A 21,824-nucleotide genomic window follows, 5' to 3' on the forward strand; every position below is an offset into this window, starting at 1 on the left:
GCACCAGGAGAGGTTTAGATAAGATATTAGAAAAAATTTTTTCACTGAAAGGGTGGTCAGGCATGGAATGGGCTATCCAGGGAAGTGGTGGAATCACCATCCTTGGAAGTGCTCAAAAGCCATGTGGATGTGGCACTTAGTGACATGGTTTAGTGGTGAATATGGTGGTGCTGGATTAACAGTTGGAACTTGATCTTGGACGTGCTTCTCAGCCTGAATGAGTCTTTGATTATTCAGTGAGAACTGCATGAATAATCAATATGGTTTTGGTATTTGTAGTAATTTTAAAAGAAGTATTTGTACAGAAGACATACAGTATCCAGAATACTTTCACAATGTCATTTCAAAAAATTTAAGTAACCATCACATTTTGAACTTTCTAATAACCTTGAGACTGCGTGTAGTAAGTATTGAGAAAATTTGGCCTTTTTTTTGTAGTGAGACCTTTTAGTTCATGGTTAATTTCTGACCTGAAACACAGAAATTTTCCAGCAGATTTGAATATACTAAAACCAATCTTCCACTGAATGGAGGAAACTGAGTTGACTCTCTTGACACCATGCTAGAATTGAAGCAATCCACCTAATTTGCTGGCTTCTTTTGGAGATGCTTAATTTTGGCTCCCATGTATTGACTTATAGGGAATCAAGACTCCCATCTGATAAGTATCGTTCAGAGGCACCAGTTATTAGTCTGTCTTCATCTACCCAGCTAATGGCTTTTCACTAATGTTAGTGACAAATGCATCCATTCTCTGGCTGGAGAGGTATAATCCATCACCCAGCAGTTGGGGAAATGAGACTTGGCAACATTTTTCTCCCAGCCAGCTCAGGCCTTTGAGTGGAACAAGGGTTACAGTTCTGTGCACACCATCAGTGCTGGTTAGTGCTGACAGCAGATTGAATGGGAGCAGTTAGCAGATGTTTCAGTTATTGTTTGGGCTTTGTCAATGGCTGTAGCCAGGGATGGAAAGGAACAACAGAGCACTGGACAAACACCATGCTCATTACCATATGTATGTTTAAAACTGTAAAGGCTGCCACTTACAAGACAAAGACCCCAAAATTTGGACTGCACTGGGTAACTTTCCTAGGCTGACTCTTGTGACAAACTGGTGAACTGCAAGCACCCAGGAGCTGAATACACCCATGATACAGAGGCGTGTTTGTCTGGGAGCTTCATCTTGGACCTGTACCTCACTCAGTGTGTGGCTCCAGCTAAAGGATAGTCTATTTTCATTCTCTGCAAAGCTAGGATGATATCCATCTCAGATGTAAGCTCTGAAAATGCATTAATGGAGAGGTTTCAGCTGCAGTCTGGCACTCGAGTCTGTTGTGAAGCAGTATTCTTAGTGCTGATCAGACAGTGGAATTTCTGTCCAACATTCAGATGCAACATTTTTTTCTTGTATTGGTAAGAAAAACTGAGAAATCAAACTATTTCATTAAAGAGAAATCCCAAATTTGGCACTGCTTAGGAATTGTTCAGAATCCCACAGGATATAGATCTAAATGGGAATAACTTCGTGATGAGGTGGAAGGGAAACTAAAATGCTGATGATGTACGAACTGCTTGGAACATAAGAAATTTAAAGGCTGAGGACTATGAAGTGCTCATATACCACCTGCACTGTGTTACCATAACATCTAATCCTATTACATGACCCCAAATTCCTAGTTTTAAGTGTCTAATTTCTCTATATAGTTATTGATTATTTCTTATATTTATTATCTATAAGATTATTTCTTAGGGACAATTGTGAGCATAGGGCTGGGGCAGGGTCTGAGCATGTAGCTTTTGGCACAGGTGCTCACACAGTTACGTTGCTCTGTTCTTGATAACTGGCTCCTCATGCAGACCCTCTCAAGGTAGCACAGCTGTGAGTAGAGCTATGGTGCAGATCAATTTATGGAGCTATACTGGCTGAAAAAGAATCTTTTATGATTCACTTTGCTCATTTCTGCAGTTGGAAAAGTTTCCAAATAGTTTGCTTCAAAAAAAAAACCAGCACAGTGGAAAGGATAAGAGCAGAGGGAGAAGAGGACTGGCTGAAACACAGCCTTAGGACCCAAGGCTTGTAATTAGTCCTTCAAGGACTGCATTTTCTAGTGATATTGGTTACTCAGACTACTCAGTCTGACATTTTAGATGGTTTCCATTTTCAGAAAGGATTAATCATTCACTATCTGAGAGGAATGAGGGTCAAGCAAAAGTGCTTCAGATTGGGCAAAATCATCCTTTGCTACTTAAAGTAAGGTTCCTGAAGTACAACTGGTATTTTTTTAGTAGAAGAAATTATTTTTGTGGACTGAGACATATATTCCTTAAAACATTTGAACCTTTTCTTGATCAATTCAGATATATAATGCTCTTTTGTCCAAAAGATTAATAGCAACAACAACAATTGGATGAATCTGACATTCAGTCATCTAGATAGTAAATGGATAATCCATCTAATTATATATAAAACACAGGACTAAGTTTAACATGTTCTTTTAGAGTGCCCCATTAATTACTCACTGGTTTTGGATGAAGACGACTTCTGGGGAGAGGCAAAATATTTCTGAAAAATACAATAAGTAATGATGAGTAGGATTTATTTATTTATTTAATTTGCTCAGAGATGCTTTTTAATATCTAAAGGGAAGGAAGTCTGCAGTAAATGGATTTGATTTCAGCTCTGCACACAGTGGTTGTAGTGGTGCTGTGCCCTTGGTGTGGAACTAGTCTAGAACAGCTTCTGTCCTAGACCTCTGTGAACATGCACAGGACCTACCAAACACCCTCATACACAGAGTATTGTGTGCCTCCTTCTGGGGGCATATAACATACTGTGTAAAATAATGACCTAGAGAGGAGGCAGGGGTTACAAAGAAGGTTTCAATGCTTCTGGGGACACAGGAGTGAATAAGGCTGCACACTCAAGTATCATTTTTCCTTTTTTCTCCAGAGACCTGGAATATAAATCATGGATTTACTGAACACAGTTTCTTTATATGCAGTCTTGTACAACTGCAAAAACATCTAATTTGCAAGGGTGCAGAGATGGCTAATAGAACCTTAAACTGGCTTGCAGAGATATTTTATCCCTGTATTGGGTCTCTGAAGGGGTATTTCAGGAAATAATATCCATTTGGCAAACTGGCTTGAATACAGAAGTCCACAAAGCAATGAGAGCTATTTGAATGCCCTGACAATTGTCAGGACTGTCTGAAGGCTACACATTAGAGAGAAGAAAATTATTTCTCTGCTAATATTTCGTATTGATCTCAGCTGCTGTTAACTTACCTGGAAGTATCCTGCTTTGGGGACTCTCTGGTCATGCTGTGCATATGGGATTGCTCTGTATTCTGAGCAGGCATAAACATGAGTGGCTTGGTGAACCTAGTAATGAATCATGAATTAAGAAAGGAAAATTACATTTAACAACAGTGAATACAAAGAAAACCTCTCTTCTCCCCTACTCCCTCAAAATGCTAGAAAGTAACCTTAAGAGTATTTCTTAATTTCCTAAATATTTCTTAAGGTATTACATTTGGGTTATTGAAAGTAACATAGAAATGGTTGATAATATTTGTGTAGACAATCTGAAGAGATATTTACTATATGTATTTTTTACTTCTGTTACTGTATTTCTTCTAAAGAAAGAATTATCAGACATGTAGTATGTAGATGAGAAAATATATTTTCTGACAGTTTTAAATAATGCACAAACATTCACAGCAATGGGTTACCTGGCTACTGGTGGTGGTGGTGATGGTTTTTCCTGTAAGACAAAATGCAATGAATATTTTGGTCACTTTTTGATTCCATAAAATAAATATGTATGATCCTATTTATGTTACCACATCAAGATATTATTTTTGCATTGTGATACAGATTTCTACTAGAGCTCTGTCTGAAAATCTACATTAGGATGGGAGAGGCAAGAACTCAACATCAGTAAATCTGCTTTGGCCATATGTTATGTCAGTACCAGCAAATGGGAAAAAAATTACTGTGTCAGAACTGTCATTGCTCCTCTGCTGCAGCTCTGCTTCTGTAAAATATTCCCTTAGGCTGCTGCTTCACAGATTGGATCACTATCACAGAGGACTGGGAAACTTTCCCCTTCCCATTTACTCTTTTAAAATGGTTTGCCAGCTTTTCTGAAAGGCAGTGTCAGAAAGCCTTAAGTGCAGGAAGAGATCTGTTCCCAGTTTTCCCTTTTGAAAGACTGTTAATCTTTTCTCACAATCACATTTGTACCCTGCCTGAGGGCAATGGGAGTCATACTATAGAAAGGCCTCACCTCTTCTTCAGGAACCTCATAGACTTCTGTAGGACAGGGAAGAAATAAAAAGCATTCTTTAGTGCCTTGTTTAAAAACATACTGCATGCTACCATAAAAGCTGATATGAATATCAGTCATACTTCTGACTCTGGAAAAATAACTTGGAGAATCTGCTCAGGATTTGAATCTGCCACTAAAACCCTGGAGCAGCAACACCCCTGTATTCTAGTGGGAACTTCAGGTGAAGTCACAGGAATTTAGATATACAGTCACTGTATTAATCAAGTTTCCTCCCACTGCAAAACCTTTTTATTTTTTTTTGGTTTTCTTCTCCTTCCCTCCCCACTGCAAGCAAGAGAAAAGCTTGTGTTGTGCAAATCTGGGTCAGTTTGGAAAAAATGCATTATCACACCTGCACTAGCACTTAGCCTTTCCTTGACTCAGGGAGGTCAGTTACACAAACTGGCTCATCTGCATGGCCAACATCCCTTCCTGAGTTCAGACCCACAAGTATATTTCAATTCATAGATCTTAAAAGAAAAAAACACCAGCATCTTTATCCATGCCCAGTTTCTTCAATGAAAATAGAATCCTATTTCAGTAAATTTCATGTCAGATTTCATCACTTTACCGTGTCTGAGTGTCCCAGCTCCCACAAGGGGGAGACGTTTTATTTTTTAGTAACATCTGCCAGGAGCTGGTTGTTGCTCGACACTGATTTACAGAAAGGCTGAGATTGAAAAGGACATTTTAAAAATGTCTCGAAAATAACTCATGAAATCTTAAGTAATTTATAAAGTGTTAGTTTACGAGTTGTAGTTTGTGACTTTAAAGCTAAACACATTGCTAATGAATATGCAAAGCTTTTTAAAGAACTGTGTCATGTCTGGAAAGGTCACACGCAAGCAATTAATGAGACAGTGAGGATGCAAAACAATTCTAAATTGGCAGAGAGAGATTAAATAAGAATATCTGAACTTAAAGAAGTAAATGGGATTCCTCTTATTTTGTTTTTTTTTTCCCAAATAAACTGCTCTTCACAGAACCTCAACGGGAACACAGTTATAGAAGGCCATGCAGCTTGTAGAGAAGATGGCTAACTCGAACGGTCTAAGGGTCTTGATTCTTGTGGTGAAATACTGAGTCCTATAATTCTTTTTCCTGTATTGATCCATTTGTGTTCCTCCACTAGAGCAAAATACTAAAAATAATTTGGGCCAAATAACTTGCTCTAGTTTTATTCATTCTTACAATGGATTTACTATTCAAGCTAGACAAAACAACTGCTACAACATAGAAAAAGGGGAACATATTTTTGTTTTACTTTCTATGTCATAGTGTTAGTGGTGTGAATACATTAGGCATAATTTAGTATTCCACAGTCTTACATTATTTCATTCTAACAGCGATGCAAGCTCCACATACCTTGCATATTAGAAGTAAGAGAAGGCTTTGGAGAAATAGGGGGGGCTGGCTTTGTTGTCTTCATAAATCTGTTCACAGGTGCTAAAACCATATTTTATTAATGTACATATATACATTTGTGCATGTATACACACATATATATTTTTATATATATACACATCTGTTAACAAACTAAAAATGTAACATATATACAATAAGAATGAATATTAAGTAGGTCCTAATGACAACCTTTTGTGTGACCTTGAATAAATCAACTGAGCCAAAAAGCAGCTCTCACTTTAAAAGAGAAATATTATTCAGTATTCCAGCCTTTCTGAAGATACTGTCAGTAACTTCAGAGAGCAGAACTACGTACTCTTTGTTTGTTTTTCACCTTCTGGCTGTAGTAGTTTCATTCTCTAGCTAAATAGATATACAGGGAGATTAAAGAAACCTGAAAATAAAAGCAAAGTCTATCTACAAAATATCTAAAAATGCTTGTTCTTCTCCTGAAACACTTCAGCAAACAGAGAATTTTAAGGCTACTGCTTCCTTGGATGAGAAGGCAGGTCTAATGTCATGAAAAACCCCCTGGTTGTACAAGGGCTGGACTTTGAAATAGCTGAGTGAGAGAGGCAGAAATTAAACATGTCTTTCAATAAAGTTAAAAATAATTTTCCTTGGCCTTGTCATAAGCCAGAGGAGCCAACTGCCATTTTGCAGGTTGTAATGTCTTTAATAGCTGCATCTCCACTCTTTGAACCCTAGAAACAGATATTAATTTGACCCATGTTTTTCACTATTATTCCTAATAAAGCAATAAGATTAAATGATTAAAACTCACATCTTGTAGGAAGTGACATGCTGCTTTCTGTGGGTTCAATATAGTTATCATCATCATTGTCCACTGGCACAATGTAGTTATCCTATGAGAAAGGCAGGACAAAAATCTATCAGTTAAACCTCCATCATGTCAACAAACTGTTTGGATTGAAGCCCTGGTAGCAGTTTAGAATAGTTTCCATTTCCCAGTGACTCCTATTTCACACATTTATCATCCTATGTGGAAGGGAATCCCAAAGATTTTGAAAACCCTTTATAAAATTATTCCAGTGGTGTGTGGAAGCCCTCCCTTCCCTCTGATCTTGGAGTAGCCTTTGAAGTTACTCTCTCCCGTTTGCTTACAGCTTGTTACGAATGATCAGGAGCTATGCCATGGTCTAAATAGCCTGCCTGATATTCAAAGCAGGCATATATCCCCTAGGAATTAGTCTGATACTTGCAGTCACTGTTAGTGATGTACAAGATGATTTGTACTATAGAGGCCAAGAAAGAGACCAGACCATGGCATTGCTATCACATTTACAGGGTTAAAATAAATATATCTGTAAACCTTACCTCATCATCACTGCACTCCTTAGGCTTTGGTGGCACTTTTGGTTTTGCAGCAGGAGATGGCAACGGCATGGATGGCACACATGGTTTCTTTGGTCTGGACATGGCTGGACTGGGTGTATTTGGGAGAGGTTTGTTGATAGGAGGAAGCTGCTGGTGACTGGTGCGATTGTCTTTTAGTTTGGTAGAAAACAACAATTTTAGTAAAAATTACACATTAGTCTCTTCAGTTTCTCCTACTGCTTGTGCAAAAGTCTTTGCTGTGGCTGCAGCACAGGTCAAATGGCAGACCTGGACTTGATGCTGAGGCTTGTGTGTAAACAGGTCCTATTTCATTGCTCAGGGCAGCAGCCAGCCCTCTGTATCAGGGTGCAGAGGGTGCCTCCACACCGACTCTTGTATGAAGAACTGTTTAACTCCCTGGGGAAAAGGTGGTGGCTGGGTGGTGTAGTACATATGAGACATGAGAAAAACAGCACTGGGTGGGACTGGAACATGAATGATGCCAGGCTCTCTGGCATGTCATTTTAACATGTCCCTCCCTTTCCAAAGAACACGCAGGCTGATAAACTTCTGTGAGTACAGATGTGGTATTTTAACACTTCGATGAATATTCCACAACCAGTAACTGTCTGGTATCATACAAAAATGAAGGCAAACATCATGTCAATGTTTCTTTTCTCCATGTCTCAAATCTTCATCTAACTGAAACTAACTTTCATTCACATCAATGCAACCTATCCATGATTGAAAAGAATCAAATCAGTAAGAAAAAAAATCCCTTTATACTGGTCTGATGTAAACAAAATCTCGATCCTGTCCTGTTTTTCAGGATATTTATCATCCTTAGTACCAATTTTGAAGGACAATAAGGAGTGAATATTTGGGGTACTGTTTTACTGCTTTGGGAATAATGATTGGAGAAACAGAGAGGATTAAGAAGGAACCTGCCTAGTCTTATGTACCTCATCTTTAATAGGAATTCCTGCATCATCAATATATGTGAATTAATTTGGAGGCCCAAGTTAACAGTATCTCCCATATTTTTGCTTGAATTTTGTCATTTGTAGATATCTATCAAAGTCTCTAGGACATACTGTATTATAATTACAAACATCACTACTAGCAATACTAACCTATTTCATGCTGTAATAAAAAAAATCATTCCTCTGAATGCTTAAGAACTGAGTATCAGAATTAAAAGCAAACTCTTGAGGAAAGGACAGATTAGTGCATGTGAGGTCTCTTCTCTTCTGTTACTGATCAAAATGCATTTATCAAGGTGACATAGTTGATCATGACTATTGACATGATTATTCCATAGCTACCTGCATATTCACCCCTAGAAATAGGGAATGCAGAGGGAATCTTCTTTTTCTCCTTCTCACTTGGAGGTGGCTCATAGCTGTCATCAGGATTCTCTTCACTGGGGACCACATACATCTCAGAGTCAGAGTGGTCATCTGGATTTTCATAATCACTGTCCTAGAAAGACAGAACTTATCTCATAGCAGTCTATAATACAAATATCCTTGCACAAGTATGATGACAGACTTACAACAATGTACCCTTGAACAGACACATCATATTCCCTTTTAGTGATGTGATCCCTTGAAGTGTGTTGTCACTTCCTCTCCCTTTTCTGTTAAAAGGGTACTCCAGATCTGACTCCAGAGGGAAAGTGGTCACTTCAGGCTGACAGTTGCACCGTTACTTTACATGGCTGACAGCCATGAATTGCTTCACTCTAATGTTTTCTAAAATCTTAGCAGAAGTTCTCATTTTTAGTAAGAAGTGGCTTTCCTCTCCTTACTCCTCCCACCCTTCCTGCCCCAAATAAAACCTCTTACTGATTTATGAAATGATTGTTGAGTTTAGGAAGTCCTTCAAATTGATGCCATGTGCTTATTTATCCAAAAACCTTAGCATTGATAGCTACCATTGACTGTGCTTCTGAAAGTATTTCTAAGTTGAATGTAAAAAAATTGAGGCAGCTAAAAATCAGCGGCTACTTGTGAATTAATCTGATGTAAAAATTAATGTAACATTTCAATAGTATTTAGTTGAACCACAAGTAGATAATTTAAAAAGAAACTTTCATTATTATTTCTTGTGATGATTTTTTGCCACAGTAACCTCCTACTAGCCCAAAATATGTACTTACAAAATCATCTGACCATTGTTCCTCTTCATTGTCTGCGTGTTCTAAACCAAACATTAGAGTTACTTAAGGAGATGTAATAGTGACTATAAATGTTTATCTTAGATTGGTTTTTCATTCTATACTTATATTCAGTTAAAAAAGAATGAGCAAAATTTCCAAACAGTTCTGAGCAACACACCTGGTTTGGACAGAATAATAAATTAAATGCCTTCTTGCTTATTTTTGACAAATTATTTCAGAACTGTTGGAAAAGCATTAGAAAATGACAAACTCTGCATGGTCTGAACAGTAGAGCATGCACTTTACCCACAATGTCATGCTAATGCATCTCATTTTTAAGTAGGGGTGACAATTTCTAGATAATGGAACTCTTGCTGACCTCAGGGCCCTTTACCTTCTTGTTGGTTAAAGTGCCAAACCAGCACACTAATTACAAGTATTAAAGTCAAATAGGGAGCAGTTACCTGGTAACTTCCAAACTCTGTCCTTCTTTCTTCTTAACAAGATGGCTGTTAACTTGTAAAAATAGCCATGATCTAGTTTGTGGACAGTGCTGTATGATAAGCAGGTAGAGGTCTACCTTTAAGATAATTAATGATATCATCATTACATTAATTAAGATTTTAAATCTGTAATGATGCATTTGTTCAATTTCTTCTGTATCTGCTTTCACAGTTTCTGTAAGGAGGGACTGGATGCAAATTATCCTCCATTTTTACAGCAGCCTAGATACAGAACTCTGATTAAGACTGATTTTGAAAGAGTGGTTACTTGCTACTCTTCATGCTGGCACAATTCATCATTTTTTTCTTGCCTTTCATTTCAGAGGCGTGAACTACCTTTAGAATTGTTGATAATGGTACCCTGTTCTCTCATTAAAAGCAAATTATGAGGCAATGTATAACTGAAATACTGTTAGGCATAGAGATAGAAAATTAACACAGACATGCAGTTTAAATTTACATTAATACAGCCTTACCTGAAGCATAATCTCTTCGTGGTAGACTTGGTGGTGGCTTTTTTTTAAGCCTGTAAATTATAATTATTACATTATGATCTCATAAATAACATTCACTAGAAGGGAGCATTAGCCAGACACATTAAAAAGCTGATAACAAAAGATACCTGCAGCTAAAGAAATACAGATTACCATCACAGATGCTTAGCAAATAGCTGTAGAAGAATGCTTTGAAAAGCTAGAAACTGATAAAATAGTAAAATAGAATCTGGTATTTTAATTATTTTTTTTCACTAAGAACATATGTTGAAAGGACAGCTTCCTTGTTCAACCCCCATCTTCTTCATTTCCAGAAGGAGATATGATCGGGGGCAGAGATAAATGATGATCTACTGGAAGATGAAAATCTGTTCAGGTTCACATAGGCTTTATTAAAACTATGGCATAAGAAAGTGCTGCAGCACTCTCCATTTGTATTTTTAGGACTATAATTTTGCATGCACTTTATTTGATGATTAATATTTAACTGTATACCAGTGAAAAGATCTCTCAGTGAAAGACTCTACTTTTTATTATTTTATGATGTTATGTCCCTTTTTTTGGTAAAAACTGTTACAATGGCATCATATATCAAGTGAACCAAAAGACAATTTGTAGAAATACTGAAAGGATCTTTTTTGGTTCTACAGGTAGGTTCATATATATGTGCACGTATATATATCTAGCAAGCAGAAGTACACATATGTGCAAACGCATATATATATATATATACATATATATATATGTGTGTGTGTGTATTCATGTATACTCCTCCTTACTAACTTCCAGCTGTCCAAAGAAGACATTGAATTACAGTCAGTTGAATTATTTCACTACCCTGTAATGAAAGAGAAGTATTTGGGTTTAAAGTCAAGATGAACAGTGCATGTGTGACATCACAGGCCAGACTGATGCCTCTACAGAGGGAAAAAATGACAACCCTTTGGTTTTAGTAGCCAGATAAAACATTAAGATAATTAATGACACTAAAATTATTCTTTAAAGTGACTTTTGAACATTGTCTGACAGCTTCCTCGTAGCACTGATGAGATCTCACCATGGACCTCAAGCTTTGTCCACTAAATTGATGACTTCACTCATTCTTCAGTCAGGTCCTAACAAATTCATTTGGAAAAATAAGCAAATAATTAAAAAAACCCAAATCCTCAAAGAGTTTAATTTTTTTTTTTTGGGGGGGGGTCTCTGAGCAATTTTACAAATTTACAAATTTACCACAAGAATTTGACACTCAATATTTAGGTCCTGAGCTTGCTGCCTAGGTATCATTGTTCAGGTACCACTTTTACTCAGGGTGGTGGTATGCTGTCATTACCACATCAACTTACAAATTTTCCTGTCTGTTTTGAGAAATGCTTTGGGTACTTCTGAGTGGAATTAATGGAGTTTTTCAGATAGCCATCAAATACACCCCATGCACATTCATGAAGCAATGAATAAATGGTGTGGGCATTGTTAGAACTCAAAAAAGCCCAATTCCCCCAAACCAAACAAAAAACAAGATTATTTTCGTAATGTTAACCGGCTTTGTTCATGGCTAACAACACTAAAAATGGACAGCTGTCTCCTCAGAGGTTTTAACTTCCTGAAGCGTAATATAATTTAGTGTACAAACATTAAATTAAAAAGCATTCTCAACAGCCCTGCTCTGGTCTTCTGGCCAGGTTAGCACAGCCATGTTAGAAAGAAAATCCCAGGGCCACTGCCAGGGCTCATCTCACGTCTTAGGAAGGGAAGACCAAGATCTCTAGATGTATTTTGCAATACGTCTACCATGAGTTGTTTGGAAATGGTGGAGACTTGGAAAACAGTGGAACTGAGGCAACATTAAGAAGCTGTCTGGGTCATGGTATAAAGCACATGGCTTAAGCAATATCACACATTTCTAAGCTGCTAAGCAGAAATCTTCCACGCTTGGTACCAGCCCCTGTAAATCCTGGCAATGGCCCTGGCAGAAAATGTAAATACATTATAACGAAAGCACACGAGGTACAGAACAGAGGTCTGTGTCTAAGCAGCCTATCATGCTATGGTGCAGCTATGGAATAGCATACCGATCCCAAGTATCTTTCCCAGTTTTGCAAATTAAGGCCACTTGTTCATTTTGGAACCTGAATATCAACAGAAGAAAAGAAATAATGTTTCTGTCACAGAGCTGAAACAGTTCACAGCCACATCTATATTTGATAGAATCTTTTAAAATATGTTATTTATTCTAAAATTCAAATCCACTTAAAAATAGTTTCCACAGTATTAGTATGATTTTCTGAGTGCCAGAACTGAAATCCAGGCTCTTCTGAAGTCAGCTGGAGCTTCACTTTACAGGAGCCAGAACTCTACCCAGTGTGCAAACCACAACACAAGCTCAAAAGACAATCCTACGCCAAGGCGTGGTTACCCAGCTACTGCAAACTCTGACCTCATTGTCCACACAGATCCTTGCAGAATGGCAACTGACTCTGTCCTGTTCCCTGAAGTTAATGAGAAGGGACTGGAAGAATCAAATGCCATTCAACTGAGCATGCATATTTTAAATGTATTTAATCCTAGTACATATTTTGGAGCTTCAACAAATAGCCAGGTAGTACTTGAGACATTTCATATAATGGGTTATAGATGCTTCTCACACAAGAATAGAATGCAGCATACAGAAATTTGGAACAACTTTTCAGAGAATAAATTTTTCTATTTTAAAGCAATGTACTCTGAGATTTTCCCCCTGAAATATGCCGAGCTTGATCGAACAAAACATTTAGGCATGTACTTAACTTTTCTAACATATATGGCCCTGTAGGAACTGAAAATATTAATTTCTTCGAATTTCTAGCACATTTTTGTTTTTCTGCATTAAGTGAAGAATTTTAAAATAGATTGTAGCAGAGGTCTGGGTGTTTTGCTCTAGCAAAAAAAACACTTGTTTTTTTACAGGCTACACCCAGAAAAACAACCAAACATACATATTAGTAGACCTTTACATATAGCACTTAAATTTTCCCACTTGTGCATTTCCCTACTAGTGTTTCTGCTCACTCCCTCAGCATTTCAGATATGCCTAAAAACTCTGTTTTCAAAAGTCCTTTGCTTTTTGCATTGTTAAGTCTGTACAAAGTCCACTCCCTTCTTAGGAACCATTTTAACCTAATAGTTTTTACAAAAATGATATTGATATCTTTTTTGATTAAGTATTCATAGCATGTATTAGCTTTACATGCACTAGATCATCACACTTGTGATTATACAATAAATTAATTGAACTTTGCCAGAAACATTTTTCAGAGGGCCAAAAGGTATGATGGGAACAGATAAACCTTTCCTGAACTGTGTTCTCATGACCTGGCGGAGTAGTTTGTTACAGATTTGGAATTATGCAGCAATTGTACAAGATAAAAATAAACTGCAAGGGATTTTTTTTTAAGGTATTATTACTACTCTATCACACATGTTCTTACAATGTGCAGCTTGATTTTAGTACTTTCTCTCACTGTTTGGTTCATAAAATACTGCTTTTCCCTCTGCCAAGGGTTTGATTGTGAATGTCTTTTAGTTGGAGCCATGCAGATTGAAGAGACATTTCATGATGCAACAACTATTTTTCTGCCTAAAGTTACTGCCTAAACTATAAATGGTATAGGAAAATGGACCACACAAATGTAAAGCAGGCTTACCCAACTAAAAAGCTGGGTAAAGCATCTTTGTTCCATTTTTCAGGTCACATGGCAAATGTTCAAGAAATGGGCATATTTGGATAGTGTGCAGTCAGAAACATGAGTACATGATTTCTGATGGCTTTGTGCAGGATGTGATATTACAACAAGGTGAATAAATTGAACTTCTTGTTTCTTATTCAACACAGTAGGTCAGCACATACCAAAACTTTAGGTGAAGCCCTGACTTTGCTGTACGTGCAGTGTGACTTTTAACACCAACTTCAGTGGAGCCAGGATTCCACTGAACAGAGCCTAAAGGCTTGAAGCTTATGATGTACAGATGAGTCCTCTGTCTTTACAGCGTGTTTCAAGCATAGGCAACCATCCTACATCATGAAACCTATGATTTCTCTGCTTCCCTGTTCTGTATTACCAAGGATGTGAATATGAAAAAAATGCCCCCAGCTCTCATTGTTTATACAATGCTGGCTACACATTGCTTCTACACCTGAGTACATAATCCTCCTTGACACTGTGATCTGCACAGCAGCTGGGACTCAGGGCTGTAAACACTTGTGCATGTGATTAAGGGCAAGCAGGTGACAACTATCCTGCAGTAGCCAATATTTTTACTGCCAGAAAATGTGGAGTTGGAATGGGGAACAAACAGGAACTTATAAGCAATGAAAAAATAACCTATTTCTTTCCTGTTAGCAGGATGTTCAGCCTGCTTTACACAGACCTTTATGACACACAGGGATAGCAGATTAATTCCTCCCCACCTGCACCCCACAGATGAACTAGACTGGAGAGCAAAAGTCTTGATGCAATACCTTTTACATTTCTACATAATCAAGAGCCAATCCAGATTTTAGAAGTGTTTTAACAAATACTGCTAATAAATCTAATGTATTTAATGAATATTTGATAATTTTTTCAATCTGTGTAGCAGAGGCTTACAGCATACATCTGGGTGATAACTTTAGTGTTCAGATAAGCAAGTACACTATTTGAATTCTCTAAAATTATTTCTACTTATAATAGATTTGATTTTAATTTTCTTTCTCAACATATGGATGAATCTGTGCTACACAACGCCCATTTTAAATTAAATTTTTCCTGCTTTAGTCATGTTTGGAACCTTGACATTTAATAAAATAATCCTTTAACTGAAATGGAAGTAGTGATCAACTGGATAACCAACCATCTTTTAGAGAAACCATCTACAATCAAACAAAAAGCCCCCAAAGGTTGCACAGGGAGGAACACAGCCAGCCCTAATTCTGTAAAGCTTAGCACCCCTTGTACATATCCTTCTCAGTGTTGTCAAATCATGCTTTTATTACAAGTCTCATGATGTGCTAGGTTTGAGACTTGAACTTTGAAGTCATGTGCAAATATTAGAAACTTAAATTTTTAGAAACTAAATTTCTGATCTTCATAACTGCAAAAAAGATTATTTTGACTCAGATGAATCACAGTAACATCAGAAAGATGATTATGTTTTTATACCTTGGTTTGTGTTCTTATAACTGGGAGAGCTAACATGTGAACTTTGTGCTGCAGTCATACTTTGAGTTTTTATGAGTCTGCTCTGTTATATATATATATATATATATATTTGTTCTTGAGTGAATCAAAGAATTGCAGTGCTATAGCAGTAATCTTTGACAGTTAATGATAGCCTTCCCAGCTTCTGCTACATTTGGTTCATGTTACTTCTCCCTTTTCTATTTTTTATTCACTAGGAAGAACACACAATCAGAACAACTGATTAACAACAGAATTCACTTTCAGGCAACTATGGGAGATGCTTTGTAGCCTCAAAGGATAAACCTTCGATGCTTCTGTTGTTTCCATCATCTTTCCTCTCTGAGGCTTTTGAACTGAATCCACTGGAACATTATTAATTACAATTAAGCAACTATTGTAAAGTAGGAAGCTACCCTTTATTAAAAAGAAACAACTATAAGAAACCCTCTTTAACCCCCTCCTCTCCAAAACCCCACCAAAAGCCTTGGACAGCCTAGCAGCTCTTCCCTGTAAGCAGGTCGTAGGTGAAAATCAGTTTTTCACTGTGGTGAACACAGTGGTCACTGTGTTAAAACCACAAATTAACTTAAAACCCCTAGTTGAAAGATGGCCATTTTATGGGAAAATCTCCTTTTGTGCTTGCATGGAAGTAAGTAAGTACAGCAAGTGACTGTGATTAACTGTGAACTGCAGAAATCCTAGAGTAAAAGAGGACGAGTAAAAGAAAAAAATCATCTCAAAAATCTGTCTGATATATCAGGTGCTTTGCCATCAGAGCCTGTTCAAGGTCTGTGGTCAGAAATACAGCAGTGGAAACGAGAGCACAAAAGAGGGCTTGGAGGGCAAGATTATTCCTCCTGCCTGGGGAACAAGAGAGCTGGGCAGTCCTGCTGCTCCTAGGAGTGCATCCCCCTCCTCTAGCAGGTCCAGCAGCTGCCCCACAAACACCAGCCCTGCCTGGGCTGGCAGCAGGGGCAAGAGCTGAGCCAGCCTGGCTTTCCAGAGCTCTTGCACAGCCAAACCAGCAGGGCCCTACTGCTTGTGCCAATAGCCGATGGCTTGGTATACAGAGAGGATTAGCTGTTTCCCTTGAACTGAGCCATCACCGTCCCTCTTTAAAAACAATTTAAAACAGTGTTTCCATGTGTCTTTTATGTACAAGAGCTGTATTTCTAGAATTTAGTATGGTTGTCCTGGAAACACTGCAGATAGGGTATTGTAATTAACTTCTAAAAGTACTTAATACTTTTGTTGCCAATGACCCATGTAAAGAAACACATCTGAATGAACAAATCGCATCCAAATGGAACTTCAATGCAAATGAGCTGTTGCATCAAGAAAAGTGTGCTAAATAGCTAATTGCTTTAAATAGATGTTTGACTGGAAACAGTGAATAGTGTATTCATTTGACAAGGATGCAAAGCTACTGGAATTTCTATGTATAAATACATATGAATATTTTATGATACTCTCGTGCACATGACACAATCTACATGTTGCTCAGCACAGCTTACTAGAATAAGGGTGCTAGGTAATGCTGGATTTTGCTTTATAAGACTGAAACACGGGAGGACTTAGCACTTTTATGGGAATTTTAAGTATGATGTCTGACCAGCTGGTTCAAGGTGGAGCTCAAATTCAACTTAATTGGAGAAGGAAGACTAAGCAGTTGCCTAAGGAAAAAGGCACACAAGCAAACAATAAGCAATGACCATTCTCAGCAAACATTGAAAAAAAGGCTCTTCACTCAAACAGTTTTTTTCAAGGCTACAAACACAACCTATCATTGGACTCCAGCTCTGCAACTCCTTTATGGTAGTCTTAATACTGATGACAATTCTGCAGGCTGCAGTCTGAACCAAAGCTCTTTCCATGCACTGAAGTACATCCCTCTGGAATGGCATGCTCCCATCACTGAAGTATTACACATCACTATGCTCATAATCCAAACTTCCCCACATTGACAGAACTAGGCATTGGCATTGCAAACTTACTTTTTGAACTTGTTTATTATCCCACTTTCATTTTTCTTGATGTCATGCACCATCTTTTGAAGCTTCCTGTAAGATATTAAACAAAGTAAGCATTAAATTACCAAGTGGTTGAACAGCCATTAATATAAATTAAGGAAAATCTGCTCAATATATCTTCAATAAATGATTTAATTGTTACATCATTTGAGCACAAAGTTTTTTTTCCTTTTTAAGAGCTCTTTAGCATTATTTGTGTTATCCTTTGTCTAAATACAATTAAGTACGGTATAAACAATCAACTTAGAGTAAGTGCCTTAGGAATAAATAAATACTAAATTAATAGTTCAGAATATTTAAATGTTAAACTGACTTTACAATGCTGCAAAGCTAATGGTGATGCCCTCTGATTTCTGACCGTACATGAGAAACTTAAATATAATAAGAATAATAGACAAATAGCACATCTTTAACTCCTGCTAAAACTCAAATTATTAATTTGCAGCAAAATGATATAGTGTTACTTGCTAATATAAATAAATTAATTATTTATAGTTGTGAGAAACAGGTGTACAGCAAAATGCTCCAAAATTTCCAGCAACAATGTACTACACCTATAAGAGTAGCTTGGATTATCATCTAAACTAACCAAATACATTAAATCTGAGATAAAAAGCTCAGAAGAACTTCTGCTTTTCTGTTGTATTTGTTGGGCTTTCTTTTCTTAACAGATTTAGCTTCTGGTTCTGCTTGAAACATCAGAAATAGCCATCATCTGCAGTTTGCTGTTTCTGTGTTGTGCCCCAGCTGGCACCTGGCAGTATCTATAAATGAAAAGTAATGAGGAATGAAGAGAATGAAAAGAGATCTAAATGGTTTAGTTCTAGTTTGGAGAGAATGGCTGTAAGTGCTTGTGTTTCTTTCAAAAAGGTTTGCCAGACTTTAATTAGAGATGGATGTCAGCATCAGTTACATTTCTTTTGCTGTTTGCCAGAGATAGGTCTCACCAACAAAAATCTAATTGTAGATTTCTATCTGAATATTGCTTATTGCTCACCGCTGACACCAATATCTTTACATTAGCAAAATTATTACTTTATTTTGAAAAAGAGGTGGGATTTTTTCACATTACTGGTTTTATTCTATATTGTAATTTATTTGCTAAAAAAGTCTTCATATGGGCATGCAAATAAGATCCAACACAAAATTGATAAGTACAATCTGAATTAGTTTGCTTTTCACTTGACCATATATTTAGGTGAATTGATTAGAATATCATGGATGCTCCATGAGTCTTGAATAAGGCTATAGCTCAAAAGATCATTATATTACATATTTCTATTAAAAAAGGGTGCATTTAAATTAGGAAATCACATGCACTGGTGCTATTATGATATTTTTTCCATGCAGATGGACTGAAATGAAAACATTCCCACTTTTTGCAGTCAAATTTCTTAAAAATCTGTGTTTCTTATTCTTTATTATTTTTCTGGAGGCATTTAGATTTCTCATTACAATCATTTGATAAATGATGCATATTAGGTACTGTCTAATTTATCATTTGATAAATTAGAGAGTACCTAATATGCATCAGTGTGATTTTTTTCAGTTTTTAAAATTACATAGCTCTTATAGAAATTGTCAAAATACTCGATTGTTGCCTCTGGAGAATTTAGGTTGTCTGAAGCCTGTGAGAGTAAGCAGACAACCAGTGCACAAAGTAGGAAATGCAGGAAGTCATAAAGCACAGCTGATCTCCAGTTCATGTGGAATCCCCTTCAACCCATAGAGTTGAATGAGCTGCAAAAACCAGTCTGTCCAGTTAGCTGGAGGCTGAAATTTCCTGAAGTGCCAGGACATATAAAAGGCAACTGAGAAGTTTCAGAAAGAGCTGTCTGTCTGATTTGATATCTTAGAGAGACAGAAGAAAACATGAGGCAGATAGAAAAGCCTGTGGCAAGAGGATTCTCCAAATCTTAAGGCACTCAATCCCAAGCCCAAAGGCCATTCCAGAGTGATGAGGAAAGTGAAGCACAGAAGGGCATTTATACACCCAAAGTTTTGACTGAATCTACATATCTGACTAGCACTAAAATATTTGTTGTATGGCTCTCAAATACTTGAGATTATACTGCAAGTATACAACTATAGGTTATATACTCCAGGTACATAACTACAGCCTCTTTCTTCACAATGTGTCTGAGTCAGGATGTCATTACCAGCTAATGTTTATTCTCTAGTGTTCTCTTGGGATAAGCAGATACTAGAAATACTCAAGGACCTCCATCAGCTAGTACTGTAAATAAAAATAATGAGTAATGCTTGTCTTACTTTGCATTGCATATAATTAAAGATAATCAAGAGGTAAAACTTAAAGTTGCTTCTTTAACTACAAGCTCCAACTCTTCATTAAACCTGCTTGGGATCTTTTAATGCAAAATCATGTTTGCAGATAAAGGTGCAGTTTGTGTTACTGCTAATCTTTGAAAACACATTTCAGCAATAGATATTTTGAGATCCATTTTAATTCTGATTTGTGTAGACTGGATGGGACCCTTTCATCAGGATCTCATGGCACACAATAGATTTTCAAAGTTCTGCAAATAATAAGTTTGGAAGTTGTGGCTGTCGGTGCTTCTAAGAAGTTTTAGATTTCTTACAAATACATTAGAAATTCTACATGTTTTGGAAGGAATAACAAAAAAAAAAGACAGAAACCTAAAACAAAACACTTTTTAGCCCTGTGTTGCTATTTTTGTAGCTAATAACTCCAGTAATTCAGAATTATCAGATCTATTAACAAAGGGGTCACTAGCTGTGATACCTATGTGAAGGAAGATGGAATGTTTTACTATTGTAAATACCATACATCCTGAAAGAAGAATTTAGTGTTACTAAATACCTTGCTGCACTCGAGGACTGGCAGAGCTGCCTTGAGATAAAACAAAATGAAAAAAGCCCCACCCTCTCTTTGATCTGGTCACAGCTGAGTTTATGAGGAATATGTGATGATGAAGTGAGGACGATGGGCAGACCTGGCCTGTGACACATCCCCACCTTCAATCACCACCTGGAAGCTTCGGCTATTTTGCCTACACACTATCCTACAAAAGCTTTCCAAAGGTAAAATAGTTCTTAAAGAGAAAAATAAAGAATAAAGTGTGTAACAAATGTCCAATCAAATCAGATGTGACATGAGGTAGAGAGTCCCTAGACTTGAGAAAGAGAAGTCTGTCTTAATTTCAGACAGATTTGTGTAATATGGAGTTCTCCCACCATTTAGTCTAGTTTTTGAGGAATTGTGTTTATGGGTATTATAAATCTGTGAAGACATATCCTGTAGATGTGTGTATTGAGGCTCAGAGCACGAGTGTCTCCCCAGGGGTCATGACCTGTCCCTGCTCCTGGAAACAGGGAGGGATGTCCCGTGTACATGAGCAGCCCAGTTCACCCCTTGTGCACAGTGAGCCCAGCAGGTCGCACCATCAGTGCACACACTGGCGGTCGGGCTTTTGTCTGTGCCTGTGTCACCTGGGGAGTGACAGCCCACTGCTGGTTTTGCAGGGTCTCTGGAGCGGCCAGAGGGACACAATTCCTTCAGGGTATCTGGCTGTGAGCACTTGTAGCTGGGAGGGGTCCTGCTAATGTTTTTGGAAACAGGGCTGACTGCAGCTCCAGTGAGGAGAGGTAGCAAAACAAAAACTAATTTTAAATTATTTACAGGAGATTTTCTATATTGCAAGCATACCTATTTGTTTATATTGGGGATGAAAATACCTTCTTACATTTCTGGTATTTACAGTACTGTCTGAATTACCGGTTTTGCATCTTGAAAAATCCCCATCAGTACTCACAAACCAGTTTCTTTAGTTAAAAAGGAGCAGAATTGTGAACATGATATATTGATATGTTTGCTAGGGCAGCTTTGCAAGTAATATTCAACATTAAGGGACCTGTACATTCCTTCTCCTCCTCCTCACATCAGTTAGGTCTTTAACTGATGAAGTTGAATTGGTTTTAAAACAGTAAAAATAATTTAAAAATTAAACATATTGTCAATCAGACAACTTGCATCCTAATCGCAGTTCTTATATTTTTTTGGGTACATCTGTTTCTCACTGAGAAACAACCTGTAGTTCTGTACCTAGAAAGTCACATTTTCTGAAGATTACTACATCCATTCACTTAAAGTAAGACTGTGGGTAGGTGTAGCACTTACTTTTGGCTTAAGAAAGGCAGATCACATTAAAACAAAAAATTGTTATTTTTCAGAGTTTTTGTTTCTTTGGGTTCTTTTTCAGGCAAACAAATACTTGGCATTAAAAACCTAGAATGGGATTTAGTAAGCGCAAATTTAGACTTAAAAAATCTCCAAAAGTACCCACTCAGCTAAAAAGTTTTACAGGAAAGAACCACAAAAGAG

General features: G+C 37.3%; 1 protein-coding gene across 7 annotated transcripts in view; it reads right to left on the minus strand.

The window, feature by feature from the left end:
• BLNK (B cell linker) overlaps positions 1-21,824 on the minus strand; it is a 44,472-nt gene that overhangs the window by 12,978 nt on the left and 9,670 nt on the right. For 4 of the 7 annotated variants that reach the window (XM_058840974.1, XM_058840973.1, XM_058840977.1 and 1 more), the window contains exons 2-13: positions 17,426-17,491; positions 12,306-12,362; positions 10,216-10,265; positions 9,237-9,277; positions 8,401-8,557; positions 7,076-7,245; positions 6,522-6,603; positions 5,699-5,779; positions 4,292-4,317; positions 3,735-3,766; positions 3,289-3,384; positions 2,521-2,563 (exon numbers count right to left, since the gene is read on the minus strand). In XM_058840974.1, coding sequence (XP_058696957.1) covers positions 2,521-2,563; positions 3,289-3,384; positions 3,735-3,766; positions 4,292-4,317; positions 5,699-5,779; positions 6,522-6,603; positions 7,076-7,245; positions 8,401-8,557; positions 9,237-9,277; positions 10,216-10,265; positions 12,306-12,362; positions 17,426-17,491 — 901 coding nt within the window. Of the gene's footprint in view, positions 1-2,520; positions 2,564-3,288; positions 3,385-3,734; positions 3,767-4,291; positions 4,318-5,698; positions 5,780-6,521; positions 6,604-7,075; positions 7,246-8,400; positions 8,558-9,236; positions 9,278-10,215; positions 10,266-12,305; positions 12,363-17,425; positions 17,492-21,824 lie in introns of those variants that run through there. The other 3 variants (XM_058840975.1, XM_058840979.1, XM_058840980.1) reach the window with 3 other exon arrangements.

Source organism: Poecile atricapillus, chromosome 6 (genome assembly GCF_030490865.1).
Source record: "Poecile atricapillus isolate bPoeAtr1 chromosome 6, bPoeAtr1.hap1, whole genome shotgun sequence".
In the NCBI taxonomy this organism is placed as follows: domain Eukaryota; kingdom Metazoa; phylum Chordata; class Aves; order Passeriformes; family Paridae; genus Poecile; species Poecile atricapillus.